This window comes from Triticum aestivum, chromosome 7D (genome assembly GCF_018294505.1).
Source record: "Triticum aestivum cultivar Chinese Spring chromosome 7D, IWGSC CS RefSeq v2.1, whole genome shotgun sequence".
Classification (NCBI taxonomy): domain Eukaryota; kingdom Viridiplantae; phylum Streptophyta; class Magnoliopsida; order Poales; family Poaceae; genus Triticum; species Triticum aestivum.
In genome coordinates, this window is record NC_057814.1 from 31,148,391 (window position 1) to 31,167,303 (window position 18,913).

Genomic DNA, 18,913 nt, shown 5'->3' on the forward strand with positions numbered 1-18,913 from the left:
TTCCAAATTTTTTTGAGAGAAACATTGACAAAAGTTCTAAGTGCCTGCAAAAATTCGTCATGAAATCACATTCCTAGAAGGCGTGGCAAAAAAACAAAAAAGTACTCTGAAAAAAGCTACTTTCAAACGCATTTTGAAGCACTGAATTTTTTTTTGCCACGCCTTACAGGAATGTGATTTCATGATGAATTTTTGCAGGCACTTAGAACTTTTGTCAATGTTTCTCTCAAAAAAAAATTGGAATTTTTTGAATTTTTTTTGATTTTACTGTTCATGCGGGAGCATATGAGTTCGGGTGCAGAATGGACTTTTCGCTGTACTGGGTGCTTCTCAAATCAGGAGAACACAAGGCGGTGGAAAAAAAAGGTCAAAAGGCTGACCAAGGCAACTTATTTTTAGGGAGAAGGCTAACAAACCCGAGCTAAGTGGGCCGTTGGGCTTCCACCGCTCGCAGCAGCCCGCGCTCGTCCTCCAGAGTCCAGATCCGATCCGATCCGATCCACGACGAGCGCGCACGTGACGCACGTGGCAGCCCCGCACCCCCACACCACCACCTCCTCCTCTCGTCGTCTGTCTCCCACCGCGTCTCGTCCACCTCCTCCACCCCGACCCGGCGACCAACCCCGCGATCCGGCGAGCCCGAAGCGCCACCGATGGGGTTCCTGGTCACCTCCGCCATCTTCTTCCTCGCCGGCTTCATCGCCTGCCTCTTCTCGCTCCTCTGCTGCAACCGCGGCGCCTCCACCAACATGTACGCCAGCTCCTCTCCCCCCTCCTTCCCCGATCCCGCCCCCTCTTCCCACCTACCCGTCCGGTTCGTCTCGCCGCCGGTCCCGTCCCTGGATTCGGCCTGGGGCTTCGGATCTGGCGGGGCGGGGGTCGGCCGGCCCTCCCCTCCCCTCCCCTTCGGATCGCGGCGCGGCAATCGGGGAGGGAGCCCGATCTAGGGTTAGGCTGACCGGTTGGGGCAAGCAGGTCTAGTAGAGCTTGCCCTCCTGAGATCCGCCGGCGGTTTTCTATTCAGCGTCGCGCCATCTCTGGTCAGGGGCTTGGTAGAGTCTAGAATGTCTGGATCGTTGGGGCGATGCTGTGGCTTATGCTCCTTGGAAGCCGCAGCCCCGCACTGGAGAACCTGTCCAATGCTTCGAGTCATTGCCGCTAGCTGCCTGCCTCTGCAAACGAATTCGGGGGCATATGCTTGGTTCCTCACTACACAATTGGGGAAAATAGGAGCTTCTGTAATATTTTTCGCTGTTTCTGCACGTACCGCAACTTCGCCCAAGTTAGTGTTGATTCGGTGCATCTAAATTGGCACCAACTGAGTAGACAGGTTACATACCAACGTTTGCTCATGGTTTGTGCTATGTGTCAGTGTATTCTTCATTTTACGCCGCTAGGACAAATTTGTGTTTTCCTGGAAAACCTTGAACTATGTTACATTCCGGGATGCCTGTACTTCTGCACTTATTTCTATGCATTCAATTGTTGTGTATAACCTATCAATTAATGTTCTCCACTCTTGTTATGCAGATTCCATTTGACTCTGGTTATTACCGCTACAGTTTGTTGTTGGATGATGTAAGTTCTGATCCATTTTACCCATGTGCATATTTGGTTTCTCCCTCCTTCTTATACCTAATAGTTAGATAACCCAAATAACTGATAGACGTCCTGCTCATATCAATTTAAAAAAAAAACTGCTCATATCAAAATTTATGATGCAGACTTGCAATTGTGACTTGAAAATTGGCAGCTATCAAAATTGCATGCTGCTTGACATCATTTGGCATAATTTATCTGTTGGCTTGCACTAGGTTGCCATTTTGCATTAACTAAAGATATTCTTTAATGCCAAGTTTGTTAGATTTGGGCCAATATAGATGATGATCAATAAATCTGCTATACAACAAATGGTATTATTTGTAGCAGTGAAAAAAGAAAAAAACTTGTCTAGGTGTGCGCTTAAGTGTGGCTAGGTGTTGGGTGACAACTGAATGCCTAGCGCGTAATCATGATTGGCTCGTGCTTATGTGTCCCTAGGCGTGCACTTAGGCGTGATAGCCTGATAGGCGCTATGAAGTGGCAAAATGCACACCTAGCGCTTTATTTCCTTGATTTGTAGCACAATTTGTACAGACATATTTCTCTTAACTTGTTCTTGTAATATGGATGCGGTTCAATGTTAACCCACATTTGATATAGGATAAGCCAGAATATTTCTAGTTCAGCAGTCAGAGTAAATAATTTGATCAATTGAAAGAGGCTATCTACCAAACTTGTTTTTGTTTCCGTAAAGTCAAATACTGTTAGTTCTGTAATCCTCCGGCCATAATACATCAAATTAGATGCCTGAGTTCCAATTAGATTAAGGGGCTACCCAGGAATCCGCACCCAGTATCTAAGTCTTCTGGATTGAATTTTTCTTTGTCAAATACTGTTCTTGTACTAACTAGTTTGAAGGTTTTGATTCTACTAAGGTTTTTTCTGATTAAGATTAATCATGAGAATCCTCTTTCCTATGCAACTTGCTATTAGAAAATTGCTGCGGTTTTCCAGTTTCTTGCTGTATGAAAGCAAGAGTATAATGGATCTAGGAACCAGAAGAGAAAAGTGACAAATGTCACAGATCTGTTCAACTTGTGGTGCCATTCTTTTCTAGCCACGGCAGATTTTCCTGCATTATCTTAGTTTTCCTGTTTCAGTATTTCCATTATTGAAAGAAGAAGCGGCTGACCTCATCCTGCATTCAGGAGTGCCTCTCTTTGGCATGGTTTCACTTCCTGCTTGTCCCAGCTATCATTTTCTAACGAGTAATTAATCTTTCTCTGCAGGTGGGCAATCGTGTACCTCGCCCAGATGAAGCCTTTGATCAACCCCATCCTGAGCGGCGAGTGAGCCCTGCCCTGCCCCGAAGACAACTTAAGTTCCACTGTTGATGTATCATTATTCCGTTGAGAACCTCTATTCATTTTGTTGCCATAACTGAAATAAAGAACCCGCTGTGAGATTTTGCTACTCGTCCGTCCTCCGAAGACACTTCCGAGGAGGCACGCTGTGATTAGTGTATGCAAATTGTATTATATATGCAATAATAATGATGATTCTGTTTATCCATCCCGCCAGTCCTCTGTTGTTTGGTTGGATCTCTCAACCGCTTGTCATCGCACCATATTTGCTCCGATTTGCAAATTTGTATGAGATTACTAGTACCTTTTTATTTGGAACAAAATGTTCTGCGGGAAACTGTTTTTGGTTGGGCAGCCTGGTTTTACAGAGCGACATTTGATTTTGCATGTAGTGTGATCTCAAATTCTAGGATGCGAGAATTTGTTCATGAGAATTTCAGGATCCCATTCCTCAGGCTCATAAATTTCAAGTTTCTTTCAAAAAGAAGCTTTTCGAGTTTTTATATACAGTATAAAAAGTTGATGTGTACGTACACAATCTCTGTAGAGAATCTAATTTTCTTTTTGAGAATCGAGAATCTAATAAAGACACGGTTCGAATGCTCTGCACATGGGCCTGGGTAGCCTCCAAACCCAGCCCAGATCTAGGATCGTAGGCCCGGCCCATGTACTAGCCAGTCCTCCCCTCGTCTACTCCGTCACTCCCCCACCCAGATCTCCAATCGGCCGATCGATCCACCCACCCACCCTCCCAGCTCCGGCCGCCGGCGATGGCCGTCTCCGACCTCCTGCCCTTCCCGGTCCCGCCGTACGCCCCGCAAGTCGCCGCGTCGCTGGCCCTCGCCGCCGCCGCGCACTTCCTCCACGTGCCCTCCCTCCTCCTCTACGCCGTCCACACCTACATCCACCCGGACGCCGTCCCGTCCACGGGGCCGCGCGCCGTCCTCCGCCCGCCCGGCTCCGCCCCTCCCTCCGGCAAGCGCGGCGCCGCCGGGCCCCCGGCCTCCGACGGCTCCGCGCAGCTCTACCGCCTGCGCCTTTCCCACGCCACGCTCGCCTCCCGCCCGCACTTCGCCGGCTTCCACCTCTCCCTGCTCCTCCCGCTCGCGCTCCTGCCCCCCGCGCTCCTCCTCCCGCCGCCCCGCTCCCCGGCGGCCTCGCTCGCGCCGCTGCTCCCGCTGGCCTTCCTCTTCGTCGCGCTCCTCCGCCAGGTCGCGCTCGCCTCGCCGCCGCGCCCCGCGCACCTCGTCGCCTCCCTCGCCGCGCTGCTCGCCGCCACCGTGCTCTCCTCCAGCCCCTTCGCCGGCTCCGTCGCCTCGCTCGCCGCGCTCCCGGCCTGGCGCTTCGCGCGCGCCTTCTGGCTCGGCACCGACCAGCCCCGCACCGGGCTCGCCGTCCTCGCATCCTCCGCCCCCGCGCGCCTCCTGCTCCACCTCGCCGTCCTCGTCTCCTCCGCCGCCTCCATCCTGCAGTGCTGCGGCTTCGTCGACGGCCCCGAGCTGGAGGTCAAGCTGCTGGCGGCCGCGGCGGGGATGCAGCTGCTCGCCTCCAGGGCCGCCGTGCAGATGTACCTCAACGAGGCCGTCTTCTGCTGGTACCAACGGCTGCACGCCAACCGCGCGCCCGACACCGAGTACGGCCGCGCCAAGGTGTTCCTGCACAACCACCATCTCTGCGCGGCGGCCACGCAGTTCGTCGCGCCGCCGCTGCTCGTGCTGTCGCTGCTCGCACTGTGGTGGGTGCAAGGCAAGGACTTCTTTGAGGGTGTGGAGGGGCTCGACTGGCTTGTTGGGTGGTCCGTCGCCATGAAGGAGGCGGCATTGCTTGCGGCCCGTTGGGTGGTGGCGGTGTGGTCGGCGGTGACTGTGGGCACGCTTGTCGGCTACAAACGTGGATGGTTGTTTGTCTTGTGACCAATCATGTCTCTTACTTCGTTTGCTGTGTGATTGGTCCAGATGGACTTGTATTTGATAGAGCCGGATTCCACGCCGGATTGCTGGAGTTTTGGTAGGACGGCGCAAGTCTTTGTTGTGGGAGCAATCTGGGATTGAAACTTTTGATTTCGTTGAGGCCCTTCTTTACTGGAGAAGCAATGTATGATCAGTTTATTTTGTTTACACTGTTGGGCAGAGATATTTGACAATCAGAAACTGACTGGTCAGTCACCCTGTTGTACTCTCACTGTATCCTCTTTCATAGATACCAATGAATGATTTCTTTTTCAGTTGGAGTGAACATGTAAATTGTATCATGATACAAAATCATCTGAATGGAAGTGGTTCAGTGTGTAAATTTCTGCTTCCAGTTGAAGAAAAGAAATTGCTCTTCTGTGTTTCGTCACAAATGTGTTGCTCTTGAAACATATTATGTATTTGTGTGGCAGACTGCATGCCAGCATTGAAACAGTTTTCCCTTCTCTGAGGAAGCTTAGAGAAATTAAAGATGTGAATTGCCATCTAGATGTAAATACTTATAGAGTAAGATAGTTTATCACCAGTCAAACCTGCATATTCCGATGCTTGTGCTCCATAAAATAGCTAGTAACCTATTTTTGCGTTATGTAGGTAGTAACCAATTGACCTGATTACATTTCTGTGTATGTGTCTGTTCCAGTGTACTTCTTTTTCTTGAATAATTTACTTGTTCAAAATATTGTAACAGTTTCAGCTTCTTTCAGTGCATATCTGGGAAAGTGGCAATAGTCCTGGCATACAAGGACAGTGGATTGAGCTGCAAAGCTCAGATTTTTGTTTGCGATTGCGAATCTACATATGCACCAGTTCTTATAAGTTTTTAAATTTGAACATCCTTCTTGAACTTCCCAGGTAACTGGTGGTTGTTCTGTCTGACTTATGACTTCCAAGTGTGCTGATTATACTAGGAGGTAGTCTGGGCTGCAGTTCTCCTGATGCTAACACATCTACTCTACAAAAAGAGTTCTCTTGTTCACACTCCAGTTGCCCAATCTAAGCTTTTGATTTGTACTGAATGCTGAGTACTTCATTCTGGACCGTCTAACCGGCTAATCTATTTTGCAGTGATCAAGCAAGCTGCAGAACAAGTGTATTTCTGTCGAGATTAAGTGATTCTCCCTCCGTCCCAAAATAAGTGACTCAAGTTTGTACATCAAATTTGGTTTTCCATCTCAACATTGAGTTGTTCTTGTTTCCTGTAGTTTAGTGTGCACTATTATTAAGCCAGTTGAGAAAATGATCTTTATTCTCCTCAGTCTGTATTCATGAACCGGTTTCTAGAAGGTCCACCTTGTCCAGATACATCGACATGTACAGCAATGGACTCCTGGATCCATTCTTCTCTCTGAATTTGCGTTGAATTATAAGGAAAGTGGATTGAGCTGCAAAGCTCAGATCTTGTTCGCGATCGCGAATCTACATATGCACCAGCTCTTAAAATTTTGAAAATTTGAACATGCTTCTTGAACTCCCCCAAGTAACTGGTGGTTGTTCTGTCTGACTTACGACTTCGAAGTGTGCTCATTATAAGTCTGGACTGCAGTTCTCCTCATGCTAACACATGTACCCTACAAATACAGTTCTCTTATTCACACTCCAGTTCCACAACTGTAAGAATTCAGTTTCCAATGTAAGCTTTTGATTTGTACTGAATACTGACTACTTCATTCGTGGCTTTCTAACCAGCTAACATATTTTACAGTGATGAAGCTGCTTGCTTACCATCACGCTGCATGATCCATAGAACAAATTCTACCTCCATAGATGCCTACTCTGTTCTGAATGAACAGAAAATTTGGTTTTCCATCTCATTATTGAGTTCTTTCTTGTTCCCTGTAGTTTGGTGTGCACTATTAAGCCAGTTCAGAAAAAATGGTCTTTATTCAGTAATTCACAAGTTTCCACTGGATGATTTCCGTGCATGTCTTTTTTGTTGAGATTTCATCTTCACTAACTCAGCAATCGGTCATTGCTTTGTTAGGATCACTACACTGTCGTCCAAATTATTGTTTTTCTAAATAATAAATAAATTAAAAATACATGTCCATCATATTGCCGTGTCTCCTGTTATATAATCTACTTTTGGAATTTGGATAAACATTTTAAATACACATATATTAATAGAAGCCATTTTATTAGTGATGGCAGAGTAGTGAGATGAGATAACTTGCATTGCACAAATAGTATGTACCTGTCTCCAGTCTCTTTCACACTTGTTAGACCGATCATGCCTGCACCACCTGTAGTGTGGTGAGTGTTTGCTGATAGCCTAAGATAGCCTCCACTTCACCTTGCGTCTTCCACTTGAAAACAATTCAGCACCACTTTGTATAGTCACTCACCATTGAGGCTTAATCTATGACTTTGCAGTGCAGGGTACTGGAAGGTTGAGCTAGTATGTTACTCAGTGGGTTTGACTCTGCCACTTATCCTATTGCCATCGCCGGAGATTTGAGACGATACTGATTCTTGTATGGCAAAGAATGCGCTTTCGGTCAGTGCACGCGCTAAACTCTCTTTTCCATTACATTACACTTACACTTACACCATGCTCTTGATCGTGTAGCCGAAAAGTCCAGAGAAAGGCGTCCAAGTATATTGTATTGCTGTGCCAAGAAAGGAGCAAGTATGGCGCGCGTGTCCTGGGAGTGAGTACATACATGATAGAATGGTCCAAAAGACCAAACCTGCACGCATCACGGCATCAGGGAAGCATCTTGGAGATGGAGGTGAGCATACTATTATTCTGCGAGCGAAACGAAGCTGCTTTGTATTTGGAACTAACTTCATCGGTGCTCGTAGTGGAGTGTGGGGCAGGAGTAAGATACAGTTAACGTCACCCGGATCGGCTTCCATTGGTTTGGGTGCTTGTTGGAAGAGCAGGTGACACTAGGAAAGGAAATCTAATGGAATCCCCCATCCTGGGGGATAACATTTTGGCTTTGGAAGTACACTTGTTGTCCACTACTAAACTCATGCACTAGCAGTTGTGATTAGTGTGCTTCTTAATTGAGATTTGCTGATAAGATCAGATTCAGTCCCAAGAGAAGCCAAGGGGAGATGCCTGTTTTCTAGGAACAAGTCTCAAGGATCCTGACCAGAACCAATTTACCTGACGTGTGTTCCGCCTAGATATGGACGCCCACTTTGTTTTCTCTTGTTGCATATAGTTTTACTATTCTGAATCATGTTTACACTGTAGGATTCCACGTGAACAAAAAATTATGCATGGTTTCCCAGGCAGAAAAAAAAGATTACAACTTCTTTTCGCTATTAATTCACTTGTAAATATGCATACAGAAGAAAAGGTGAGAATAATTGTCGAAAATTGGGATGGTCTTGTTAGTCTTGCATCCTACTAATAATTTTCTCTATCTATCAAGCTAAGAGTAGGTGCTCTGATAGTCAGACTACTTTCTAGTCCCTAGGATAAACAATGAAGAACAAAGTGGGGTTGAACTCTAAACAAGAGGCTAGGACTTGGCAATGATTGCAACAACCATTTGTAACCAAAACGGGCATCACCTTCACAGGTCATGCAGCCCTATCACCTTCCTGAATTCTTTATCGACCACTGGGCTCATGACAAAACCTTTTATATTTTTTCTTTTCTCCTGGCATTAACCTTGCAGCATGAGAACAAAAGGAAGAGCAGAGGTCAAGCGGATTATTGCGGGGAGGGAATCCATCAAGGTGACACCTTACCGGACCTCCCATCCCTGGTGTTTTTTGGAAGAAACAATCTGTTTTTGTACTACTGGCCTGAGAAATTGTGACACCAACTAAGAGCAAGAACAGTATTGCATAGATGTAACTGGGCAGAGTAAGACAGGTAGAGGTACCCGCCTGCCTGCCTGCCTAGAAAGAGCTGATACCGTTGTTTCGATTCGACTTTCAGCCAATTATTTGCAAAGTTGCTGCTGTGTGCAATTTTGTTTCCAGGGGAGCCCACAAAAATAGACTCCAAATTGGAGAGAGCTTATAATATTTGGCAACAATTGGGAGATCTGTCATAGAAAGCATCGCCTATAAAGTGCTTCCAAATTAGTATTTTCTATAGTCAAGAGGATCCTCATGGGGCCTTCTTCCTGAAAAGAAGCATAGGAATCACAGGAAAAAGGGAAATGGAGGATCTCCTTGTGTGTATATATATATGGTTTGATGACCTATAAGTCCTTAATTTAGTATACAATGCTACTTTCTTTCTTGCGGGAGAGCTACTGGACTGATGGTGCATGCTTGCATATACTTAATGATCAAAATAAAAGGAGAAGAAAATGTAGTATTAAAAGATGATAATTTTATAGAAGCTCTATAATAATAAATCATAAAAGGGGTCAGATAACTACCTATTCTTTTCTGAAGTTGTACTTTTATTATTTACTTATTTTTGCAGGGAGGGTTGCATACAACAATCAACATGGCTTAATTTCCTTCAACTTTCTTACACAATTTGTTTGTTTATTTTAGCACCGAAGGTAATAACACCATCTAGAAGAGCAGAGGAAGGAGGAAGAAAATGCATGCACACAAATTAAAGAAAGCTACATATATATTCAACCCATTTGGCCATTTTGTATGGTGTTGCACACTTGCACCCCCCTTTTGTTACTTGTGATGCAGCCATGCACACACCCTAAAACAATGGCCACAAAATCTCTGCGCAGATATGGATTACCACGACTGCAACTACTGTTCCATAATTATTAAGCTTGAGTCTCCATCACCTCCTAATATCCCTCTAATTTTGTTTAGCTTGCTTTTGGCGAATGTGAGCCTTGGAGCTATCTATCTCGCTCCCCACCCACCACCACGGGCCTATTCGATTGGAGCTTCTCTTTGACTAACAACACTACCAAGCACTGACTAACAACAAGTTCTAATTTCACTTTGCAAAATCAAACCTAACTCCGACTAAAGTAATGATCTAAACGCTCTTATATTAGTTTATGGAGGGAGTACTACCTTTGTTCCTAAATAAACTGTCAAAGCGTCTTACATTTAGGAACAGAGGGTGTACCTTCTACAACTTTTTTTAGTACTTTCAAATTACTTTCAACTTCGAAGATACTGTATCCATAGTTTCTTACATCCAATCCACCATGCATGCATTTGCATTCTTACTAATGTTTGTGTTGGTAAGGATGTAGACAAGGGACACCCAGAGGACATCCATATCTGAATTTCATACCTAGTACAAAGAGACTTACATTTCTAAGAACACAAAGAAGCCATTGACAAAAATAAAAACATGAAATAAACTACACGGCCTTCTTCTCCCATGAAACTATGGCCATTTCAGAACTCTCATCACGACCGAGCAGATCTAGGGCAAACCCCAATCACACGTAGGCTTTTTTTAAACCGAGGCAAAAGATCTGCTTCACGTATTAATTAAGAGGAGAATAGAGTGTGAATTACAAGCCCCGAGTAGGATAATAGAGTGTGAGTTACAAGCCCTGAGTTACAAAATGATTACTCTCCAGGCATAATGATCCCCAATTTTTTTTTGCACCCGCAGTGATCCAAAGGTGGGCCTCTCCTTTGATGTTATTGAGCAAGATTGGAGGCGGAGTGCTTTTGTGGCGAAACAGCCGGGCATTCTTCTCGTTCTATATGGTCAAATTGATGAGCATTGCGAGGGACGATATGGCCTTCCGATTGGCAGCGTTCATGTTGGAACAATTTGTCCACCAATCCTTGACAGAGCTCTCAAGGTGCCAAGCGGAGGTGTCGATGCTCTCAAGATGAAGCCACGCATTCGCTAAGTTCCAAAGACGGATGGTGAAGCGACACTTGAAGAAGAGGTGCGCTCCGGATTCTTGCTCCCGTTCGCAAAGAGGACAAAGTCGGCAATTTGGCCTTCCACGCATAGCCAATCTATAGGCGGTCCCAATCCTATCTTGAGTGGCCAACCAAGCAATACTTGACTTCCAGTTGTGCCCAACGCCTTCCGTATCGAGTGCTCCATGGGAGAGTAGAAAGTACCGAAGAATTGTGCCACATAGGTGGAGGTCGGGGAGTATTGCCCATTTCTTGTGTGCTTCCACACGATGTCGTCTTCGGCATTCTCGTCAAGGTGAAAGTCATGAATGGTGTCCAAAGGGCCACGAATTGACGAAGACGCTCTAATATGGAGTGGGTGGAAATTTTGACATTGGAGACCCAAGCATCCTTGAAGAGAGCCTCCTTTATCTTCCAATTCTTTTGAGACGACGCATCGTAAATGAGAGGGGCAATTTCTTTAGGCTTTGGACCGCCGACCCAAGGTGCATCCCAAAAAGGCGTCTTGGCACCGTTCCCCGATGGTGATGATGATGGAGGCGTAGAAAAGGCTCTTGAAGGACGCAATACACACCCGCTCCAAGGAGCGGGGTAGAGACTTGGCTTGAAGGAAGATCTGCTCATGCGTCGCCCCACGACGGCATCATCTTTCAAGGTTGCCAAACACCTGATGATCAACCGAATTCTGACTTGTCCGTCATAATATGTACCTCATATCACCACAAACAGAGTAGCGTAGCCCATATCTTCCCGCCAGAAAGGTACCACAGGTGAGGGGAAGAAAAATCAGGCAACCGTGTCACTATTGTCGCCGCAACCCGCCAAAGTCATGGACAACCAAAACCCATGAGCTTGTAGAAGCAGCGACTGGTAAGTCGTTGGTGTAGACCAAAAGATGCCAACGATCGCGAGTTGGATAGATCACCGTCTTGAAGAGGCGATCACCGGTGGGGCCATAAGATAATCAATTTCAGCCAGACAGAGAAGGAGGACACAAACGTCACAAGTTCCCCGAGGAAACCGTGTCTGGCTGAGCTTCCTCGGATGCCGTGAGCAAACCGGTAAATAGTTCCTTAAGTCTAGGGAGGAAGGTCAATTTCTAAAAAAAAAGAAGAAGGAAAAAGTAGTAGAAGTGGCGGGCAATTGGTCGGACGCACTCTTTTGAGCCCTTGAGCTGATCACATGGATGGATGAACTGTTTGTTCGTGCACGAGCTACCACTGCGCTCAGTAACCAATCAACGAAACGAGACGCGTACGTACATGGTTTTGTGATTGTACACTAACAAATTAACCAGCAGTTAACCAAAAAGCTCATTATAGATAATCCATCTCAGCTGCAGCCCTTATTAAAACCTAGGTGAGCTAAGCTAGCCACAGTTTCGTTAGGGCTGCACGCTCGCTTTCAACCACGTACCGTCGGTGTGAGCGGCACGAGTTTAGTGAGATTGTTGCGCGTCTTTACTTTTCGACGATTGGTCTCCTTCCTTCTTAGCTATGTATACGCGTGTGATTTCAAGACGCACGCATGCACACGATAAAGAAACTGCACACACTCCAGAGCGCTGAAGCTAGCAAGCCAGCAGTAAGTAAGTAAGGGCATCTCCGACGAACGAAGACCCTCAAACCGCTCGTATTCATTCAGATTTCGGAAGTCATCCAAACGCGATTTTATATCGGTTCGCGGTGCAGTCCGAACCATGATTTTCATGTAAACCGGGACCAAACATGGGGGTGATTTTGGGGGAGTTTGGACATGAGAAACGTCGGACTCTAACCTCTGGTCCACCCAAAAGGAAGATGGAGCCGGCGCTTTTGTAACAACCCGCACTGTTTCCGCATCAAAATCCTCCACTCTCTTCTTCCATCCCCGCCGCTCTCCATGCAATTCGCTCTCTTTTCTCCCACCCTCTCCTTTCTTTCGCCGCCGACACATGAAACCGGAGGAGAACCTGTCGGAGATGAAGGTGGAGGAGGTACCGGAGGATCCGAGCATCACGCTCGTCCGGAAGATTAGCTCGACTACGGGACAAACTCGACGCGTCAAAACGAAGGCCACAAAGGAGTAGAAGCTCAAGAATCGGATGGCTGCCGGTGGTCGTGGTGGTGGCGTCGGTGTGGTGGACGTGGGGGACGTCGCGGCGGAGGCCGCGGTGCCCAGATGTGCGCCCCCACAGTACAGACGACGCCGTGGCCGGAGCATTACAAGCCTCTATACTACTACGCCGCCAAGCAGCTCGGAACCGCCGCCGGGAAGGTGCCTTACAGCGTCGATGTAAACGTGGCGCCGCTCTTCTCCGAGTGTTCTTCGCCGCAGCTCGGAACCGCCGCTGGGATGGTGCCTTACAACGTCGATGTAAACGCGGCGCCGCTCTTCTCCGAGTGTTCTTCGCCGCAGCTCGGAACCGCTGCCGGGAAGGTGCCTTACAGCGTTGATGTAAACGCCGCGCCGCTCTTCTCCAAGTATTCTTTGCCGCAGCTCGGAACCGCCGCCGGGAAGGTGCCTTATAGCGTTGATGTCTACTACACAACCTTCTTCTTGTAGACGTTGTTGGGCCTCCAAGTGCAGAGGTTTGTAGGACAGTAGCAAATTTCCCTCAAGTGGATGACCTAAGGTTTATCAATCCGTGGGAGGCGTAGGATGAAGATGGTCTCTCTCAAGCAACCCTGCAACCAAATAACAAAGAGTCTCTTGTGTCCCCAACACACCCAATACAATGGTAAATTGTATAGGTGCACTAGTTCGGCGAAGAGATGGTGATACAAGTGCAATATGGATGGTAGATATAGGTTTTTGTAATCTGAAAATATAAAAACAGCTAGGTAACTAATGATAAAAGTGAGCGTAAACGGTATTGCAATGCTAGGAAACAAGTTCTAGGGTTCATACTTTCACTAGTGCAAGTTCTCTCAACAATAATAACATAATTGGATCATATAACTATCCCTCAACATGCAACAAAGAGTCATTCCAAAGTCACTAATAGCAGAGAACAAACGAAGAGATTATGGTAGGTACGAAACCACCTCAAAGTTATCCTTTCTGATCGATCTATTCAAGAGTCCGTAGTAAAATAACATGAAGCTATTCTTTCCGTTCAATCTATCATAGAGTTCGTACTAGAATAACACCTTAAGACACAAATCAACCAAAAACCCTAATGTCACCTAGATACTCCAATGTCACCTCAAGTATCCGTGGGTATGATTATACGATATGCATCACACAATCTCAGATTCATCTATTCAACCAACACAAAGAACTTCAAAGAGTGCCCCAAAGTTTCTACCGGAGAGTCAAGACGAAAACGTGTGCAAACCCCTATGCATAAGTTCACAATGTTACGAAACCCGCAAGTTAATCACCAAAACATACATCAAGTAGATCACGTGAATATCCCATTGTCACCACAGATAAGCACATGCAAGACATACAGCAAGTGTTCTCAAATCCTTAAAGACTCAATCCGATAAGATAACTTCAAGGGAAAACTCAATCCATTACAAGAGAGTAGAGGGAAAGAAACATCATAAGATCCAACTATAATAGCAAAGCTCGCGATACATCAAGATCGTGCCGAATCAAGAACACGAGAGAGAGATCAAACACATAGCTACTGGTACATACCCTCAGCCCCGAGGGTGAACTACTCCCTCCTCGTCATGGAGAGCGCCAGGATGATGAAGATGGCCACCGGTGAGGGATCCCCCCTCCGGCAGGGTGCCGGAACAGGGCCCCGATTGGTTTTTGGTGGCTACAGAGGCTTGCGGCGGCGGAACTCCCGATCTATTCTGTTCTCCGATGGTTTTAGGGTATATGGATATATATAGGCGAGGCGCCCTAAGTCATTGTGCAGAGCCAAAGAGCTAGGCGCTACACGCCTGGCCAGCGTTGCACCCCATACTGCCTAAAAATTGCCAAGTCATTGTGCAGAGCCTAAGAGCTAGGCGCTGCACTGTATAGTGTGGCGCCTAGCTCTCAAGCGCTGCACTGGTGGTTGCACTACAAAATGAAGCAACCACTAGTACAACGCCTAGAAGCTAGGCGCTACGCTGTATAGTGTGGCGCCTAGCTCTCAGGCGCTGCACACTGACTTAGTAGTTTTCGTATCACATGGATGCGACGCTGGCCAGGCGTGTAGCGCCTATCTGTGAGGCGTTGCACAGTGTAGTGTGGCGCCTTCGTGTCGGGCGTCACACAAAAAGGTCAGCCGCGTGAAATAGTTTGACGAGCAGTTCATTCTGTGATTTGATTTCGTCCATAGGTCAAATTTGTCAATTTTGCCCCATAACAGAGTGCCTAGTGGATATGTTTGTAGTTAAAACATAGTACATGACATCTTTTGATCCAGCCCACAGAAGAATTATATCTCGTCCACGGACGCTTTTCAGTTTCATTATAAAGTTTGTACCAATTATATCTTTTAAACCAAATATCCGATTGACAAACCGTTTGGGTATTAGTAACCATAATATTTAAATTTTCAAAACAAGATCAATTTTGAACATGTTTGATTTTTCTTGAATTTAAATTGTGAAACCATACTGAAAATTATATGAAACTATCACATGTGTGTTTAATCATATATTTACATGCTTCATTATTTATTTCATCACATGTTTTCAATACTTTTTTATTCCGGATTTCAATATTGTTTCATTCAGGTTTTATTTCTGTTTTTTAGAGTTTTCAAATAAGTTGTCATATCATTTTGTTTAATTAACTTTCATGGTTGGGTAGGGCTCTAAAAGTGTTCTTTTCACATATTTTCTATACGATATCATTTTCATGTCATCACAATGTTACATGTTTCCATTTTATTTTTGATCATTCTCATTTGCATGTTTCCGTTATTGTTTCATTCAACAATTCATCAATGTTTCATCTCGGATTCGATACAAGTTTCATTATGGTTTATTACATCCCTTTTGGATGTTTCAATTATTGGTTCACCCCGGTTTCATTATTGTATCATCTCACATTTCATATAAGTTTCATTATTGATATCAAAATTTGAATTCAAACTTAGTCAAAACATGCCCAAGTTTGACCTTGTTTTGAAGATTTAAATGTCATGAACATGGCTCCGCAAACGGGTTGTAAATTGGACCATCGGCTCAATAGTTAAACAGATCCGTTCCATTATGGTACTATCAAGATAGATTAAGTGCAATAAATCCATGCTCCTAAACAATGGACGGTCCCGTGAAACAGTAGAATTCAGTAGAGTACTTCGTATGCAACGTGTGTACACGAGCACATGGCACACTTTGATTGGCTGGGAGGACACCGGTAGAAACCTGTTAAAAATCTCTTCACAGTTTGAGGGTAAATTTATTTTCGAAGACGATCGGCATCTGATAATATAAGAGTGTTTTTAAGAACGCGGATTTGGTGAACATGGGTGCGCGCGCACCCTTTATAAATAGTAAATTTTTAAAAATGATAGAAAAAAATCTGAACTTATTTTTGTAATATACATAGTCAACCGGTATACTCGCACATGAAGTTTCACGAAGAAATAATATCCGGGGTAATCTGGGCAAAAATGACAAAATCGAAGCTATATTAAAAACCACTGTTTAATGAATAGTATGGTCGCATTTGTATTTTCTTCATTAAGAATACCATGGATGTCAAGACATCATGAAACTTCACACATGAATAGAATGATCGACTAAATTCCATACCTCAAAATTTCAGAAATTTTTATTTTTTCTAGTATTTTTGATGAATTTACTATTCATGTGGGTGCGCGCGCATCCATGTTCATTTTTGTATTTTTGCGTTTTTAACATCAGTACAGTGTCAAAAACGCTCTTATATTATGAAACGGAGGGAGTAGCTACCAAATTTAATGAACAACGGAGAAATCGATCGTTGGTACGTGCAGTCTGCAGTGCATGTCGCTGTCCAGAGCACCTAGTGCAACTCAGCGACGCACCGTGCGTCCGTGCGCGCGCGCGTGTGCACTCGACGGAGGAGCTTCATCTTCATCGTCTCTCCGGCCGGCTATTTATACCCCCGTCCACCTCTCTCACCACACCACTCTCCACCCATCTCTCTCCCCCTCTCTGCCTCCTCCCTCCATGAGCGCCATGCTGAGCTCGCTGAGGTACCTGGCCGGCTCGGCGGGCCCGAGCGGCTACGGCTCGCGCACCACCGCGGACGAGGCCACCCTGCCCGCCGGCGACCTGAGCCACATCACCGCCATCGTCACCGGCGCGACCTCGGGCATCGGCGCCGAGACGGCCCGCGTGCTGGCCCGGCGCGGCGCCAGGCTCGTGCTCCCGGCGCGCAACCTCAAGGCGGCCGAGGAGACCCGCGCCCGCATCCTCGCCGACCTCGGGGACGCCGGCTCCGGCGGCGGCCGCGTCGTGGTGCTCCCGCTCGACCTCTCCTCCCTCGCCTCCGTCCGCCGCTTCGTCCACCGCTTCCTCGCCCTCCGCCTCCCCCTCAACCTCCTCATGTACGTCCGTCCCCGATCCTCATCCACTCACCGTCGTCTCCGCCGCCGGCGATCGCCGCGACGAAAACTGACCGTTCGGCTCTACGCATGTGCGTGCAGAAACAACGCGGGGCAGTACGCGGAGCGGTTCGCGGTGTCGGAGGACGGCGTGGAGATGACCTTCGCCACCAACTACCTGGGCCACTTCCTGCTCACGGAGCTGCTTCTGCCCGCCATGGCGGACACGGCCAGGGCCACCGGCGTGCAGGGCCGCGTCGTGAACGTCTCCTCCACCGTGCACGCCTGGTTCGCCGCCGACGCCGGCGACGACGGGCCCCTCGCCTACCTCCACCGCGTCACCCGCAAGGCCACGTACGTCATTTAATTACCTTCGTATTAATCACCGCCGTACTATGTATGTATCTATGGTGCTTCGAGATTCACGTGAGTCCTCTGCCGGAAACTTGATGGCCCTCTGCAGGCCGTACGATCCGACGCGGGCCTACGCGCTGTCCAAGCTCGCCAACGTGCTCCACACCACGGCCCTCGCCGGCCGGCTCAGGGAGATGGGCGCCGACGTCACCGCCAACTGCGTCCACCCCGGCATCGTCCGCACCCGCCTCATCCGCGACCGCGCCGGCCTCGTCACCAGTACGTCCTCCTCCTCCCCTCTTGTTTCGCAAAAATAATCCGAAGTCGGAAAACACCGTCGGGTGTCGATGTGAGGCTGGCACGTGGGCCCAGGTGCCACGTGTCGGCCTCACACCGCATCGACGACGGAGTTTTCCGACTCGAGGAGTCAACAAATAAACGTACAATGGCAAATGGTGATCTTATTGTACCCTGGAACAACTTGGCCACTGCAGACACGGTGTTCTTCCTGGCGTCCAAGCTCCTCAAGACGGTCCCCCAGGTCAGTCACTCTCATTTCACTTCAGGATCTTCAGCCGATCAACAGTTTCTACGCCGGAATCCTGACCCTCGTGTGTATGTCCCAGGCGGCGGCGACGACGTGCTACGCGGCGGTGCACCCGGCGGTGGCGGGGGTGTCGGGGAGGTACTTCGCCGACTGCAACGAGGCGGCGCCGTCGAGGCTGGCGTGCAGCGCCGAGGAGGCCTCCAGGCTGTGGAGCTTCTCCGAGGCCATCACCGCCGAGAAGGAGAAGGAGGAGAGTGCTCTTCCCGTCACCAGCTTCAGGTTCCAGGTCCAGAGCTCCAACGCCGACCGCGGCATGGCCATCGCATAGGGATCCAAGCACCGTAAATTTAGTTTTGATCGACGAACACGAACGGCTACAAGATGCCGCACAACCTTAAATTGGAGGCTACCAAAGTTAGTGCAAAGTTGAGTCACTTATTTTGGGACGGAGGGAGTATTACAGTAGAATTAGTATAGCAGTAGCATATATACATATACCATGTACTATGAGAGTATATATAGCTGTAAATACATACCGTATGTATACTGTCACTGCGAATGTGCAATATAATGCTAGTGTGTTCCTGAGCAGCCTCCTCTGAATCTGCATGTCACATGCCGACCTTCCCTGCCCATCAATCACACACACACGCACGCTAGATTACAATAGATTAGCTCAAATGTTCAACTCCACTAGCACAGCATGAATAATTATCCAGCCCATTGAGCTACATCCTACATAGATACTCTTCTTTTTAGGTTGGCACCCCGCATTAGTGCACTTCATCCACTGTTTGCACGTCAGCTAATCATGCCAGGAATCAAACCAACCGCTTGTATGTAACTGAAGAGAAAAGGGGGCCTTGGATTTGGTTCCCAGTCC

The 18,913-nt window shown here is 47.3% G+C and overlaps 3 protein-coding genes across 3 annotated transcripts; all 3 read left to right on the top strand.

Moving 5' to 3' along the window:
• The first annotated feature begins 498 nt into the window (after positions 1 to 498).
• LOC100192131 (V-type proton ATPase subunit e1) lies at positions 499 to 3,114 on the top strand. The gene is made up of 3 exons (XM_044586159.1): positions 499 to 751; positions 1,531 to 1,578; positions 2,832 to 3,114. The coding sequence occupies exons 1-3, from the start codon at positions 654 to 656 to the stop codon at positions 2,893 to 2,895; spliced, it is 210 nt and encodes a 69-aa protein (XP_044442094.1). The 5' UTR covers positions 499 to 653; the 3' UTR covers positions 2,896 to 3,114.
• Positions 3,115 to 3,630: 516 nt separating this feature from the next.
• On the top strand, positions 3,631 to 5,130 carry LOC123168873 (uncharacterized). Its single transcript, XM_044586734.1, has one exon. The coding sequence runs from the start codon at positions 3,677 to 3,679 to the stop codon at positions 4,817 to 4,819; it is 1,143 nt and encodes a 380-aa protein (XP_044442669.1). The 5' UTR covers positions 3,631 to 3,676; the 3' UTR covers positions 4,820 to 5,130.
• An 11,593-nt stretch (positions 5,131 to 16,723) lies between these two features.
• Positions 16,724 to 18,621, top strand: LOC123167570 (short-chain dehydrogenase TIC 32 B, chloroplastic). The gene is made up of 5 exons (XM_044585403.1): positions 16,724 to 17,132; positions 17,232 to 17,483; positions 17,593 to 17,762; positions 17,978 to 18,024; positions 18,110 to 18,621. The coding sequence occupies exons 1-5, from the start codon at positions 16,753 to 16,755 to the stop codon at positions 18,356 to 18,358; spliced, it is 1,098 nt and encodes a 365-aa protein (XP_044441338.1). The 5' UTR covers positions 16,724 to 16,752; the 3' UTR covers positions 18,359 to 18,621.
• Positions 18,622 to 18,913: the final 292 nt, after the last annotated feature.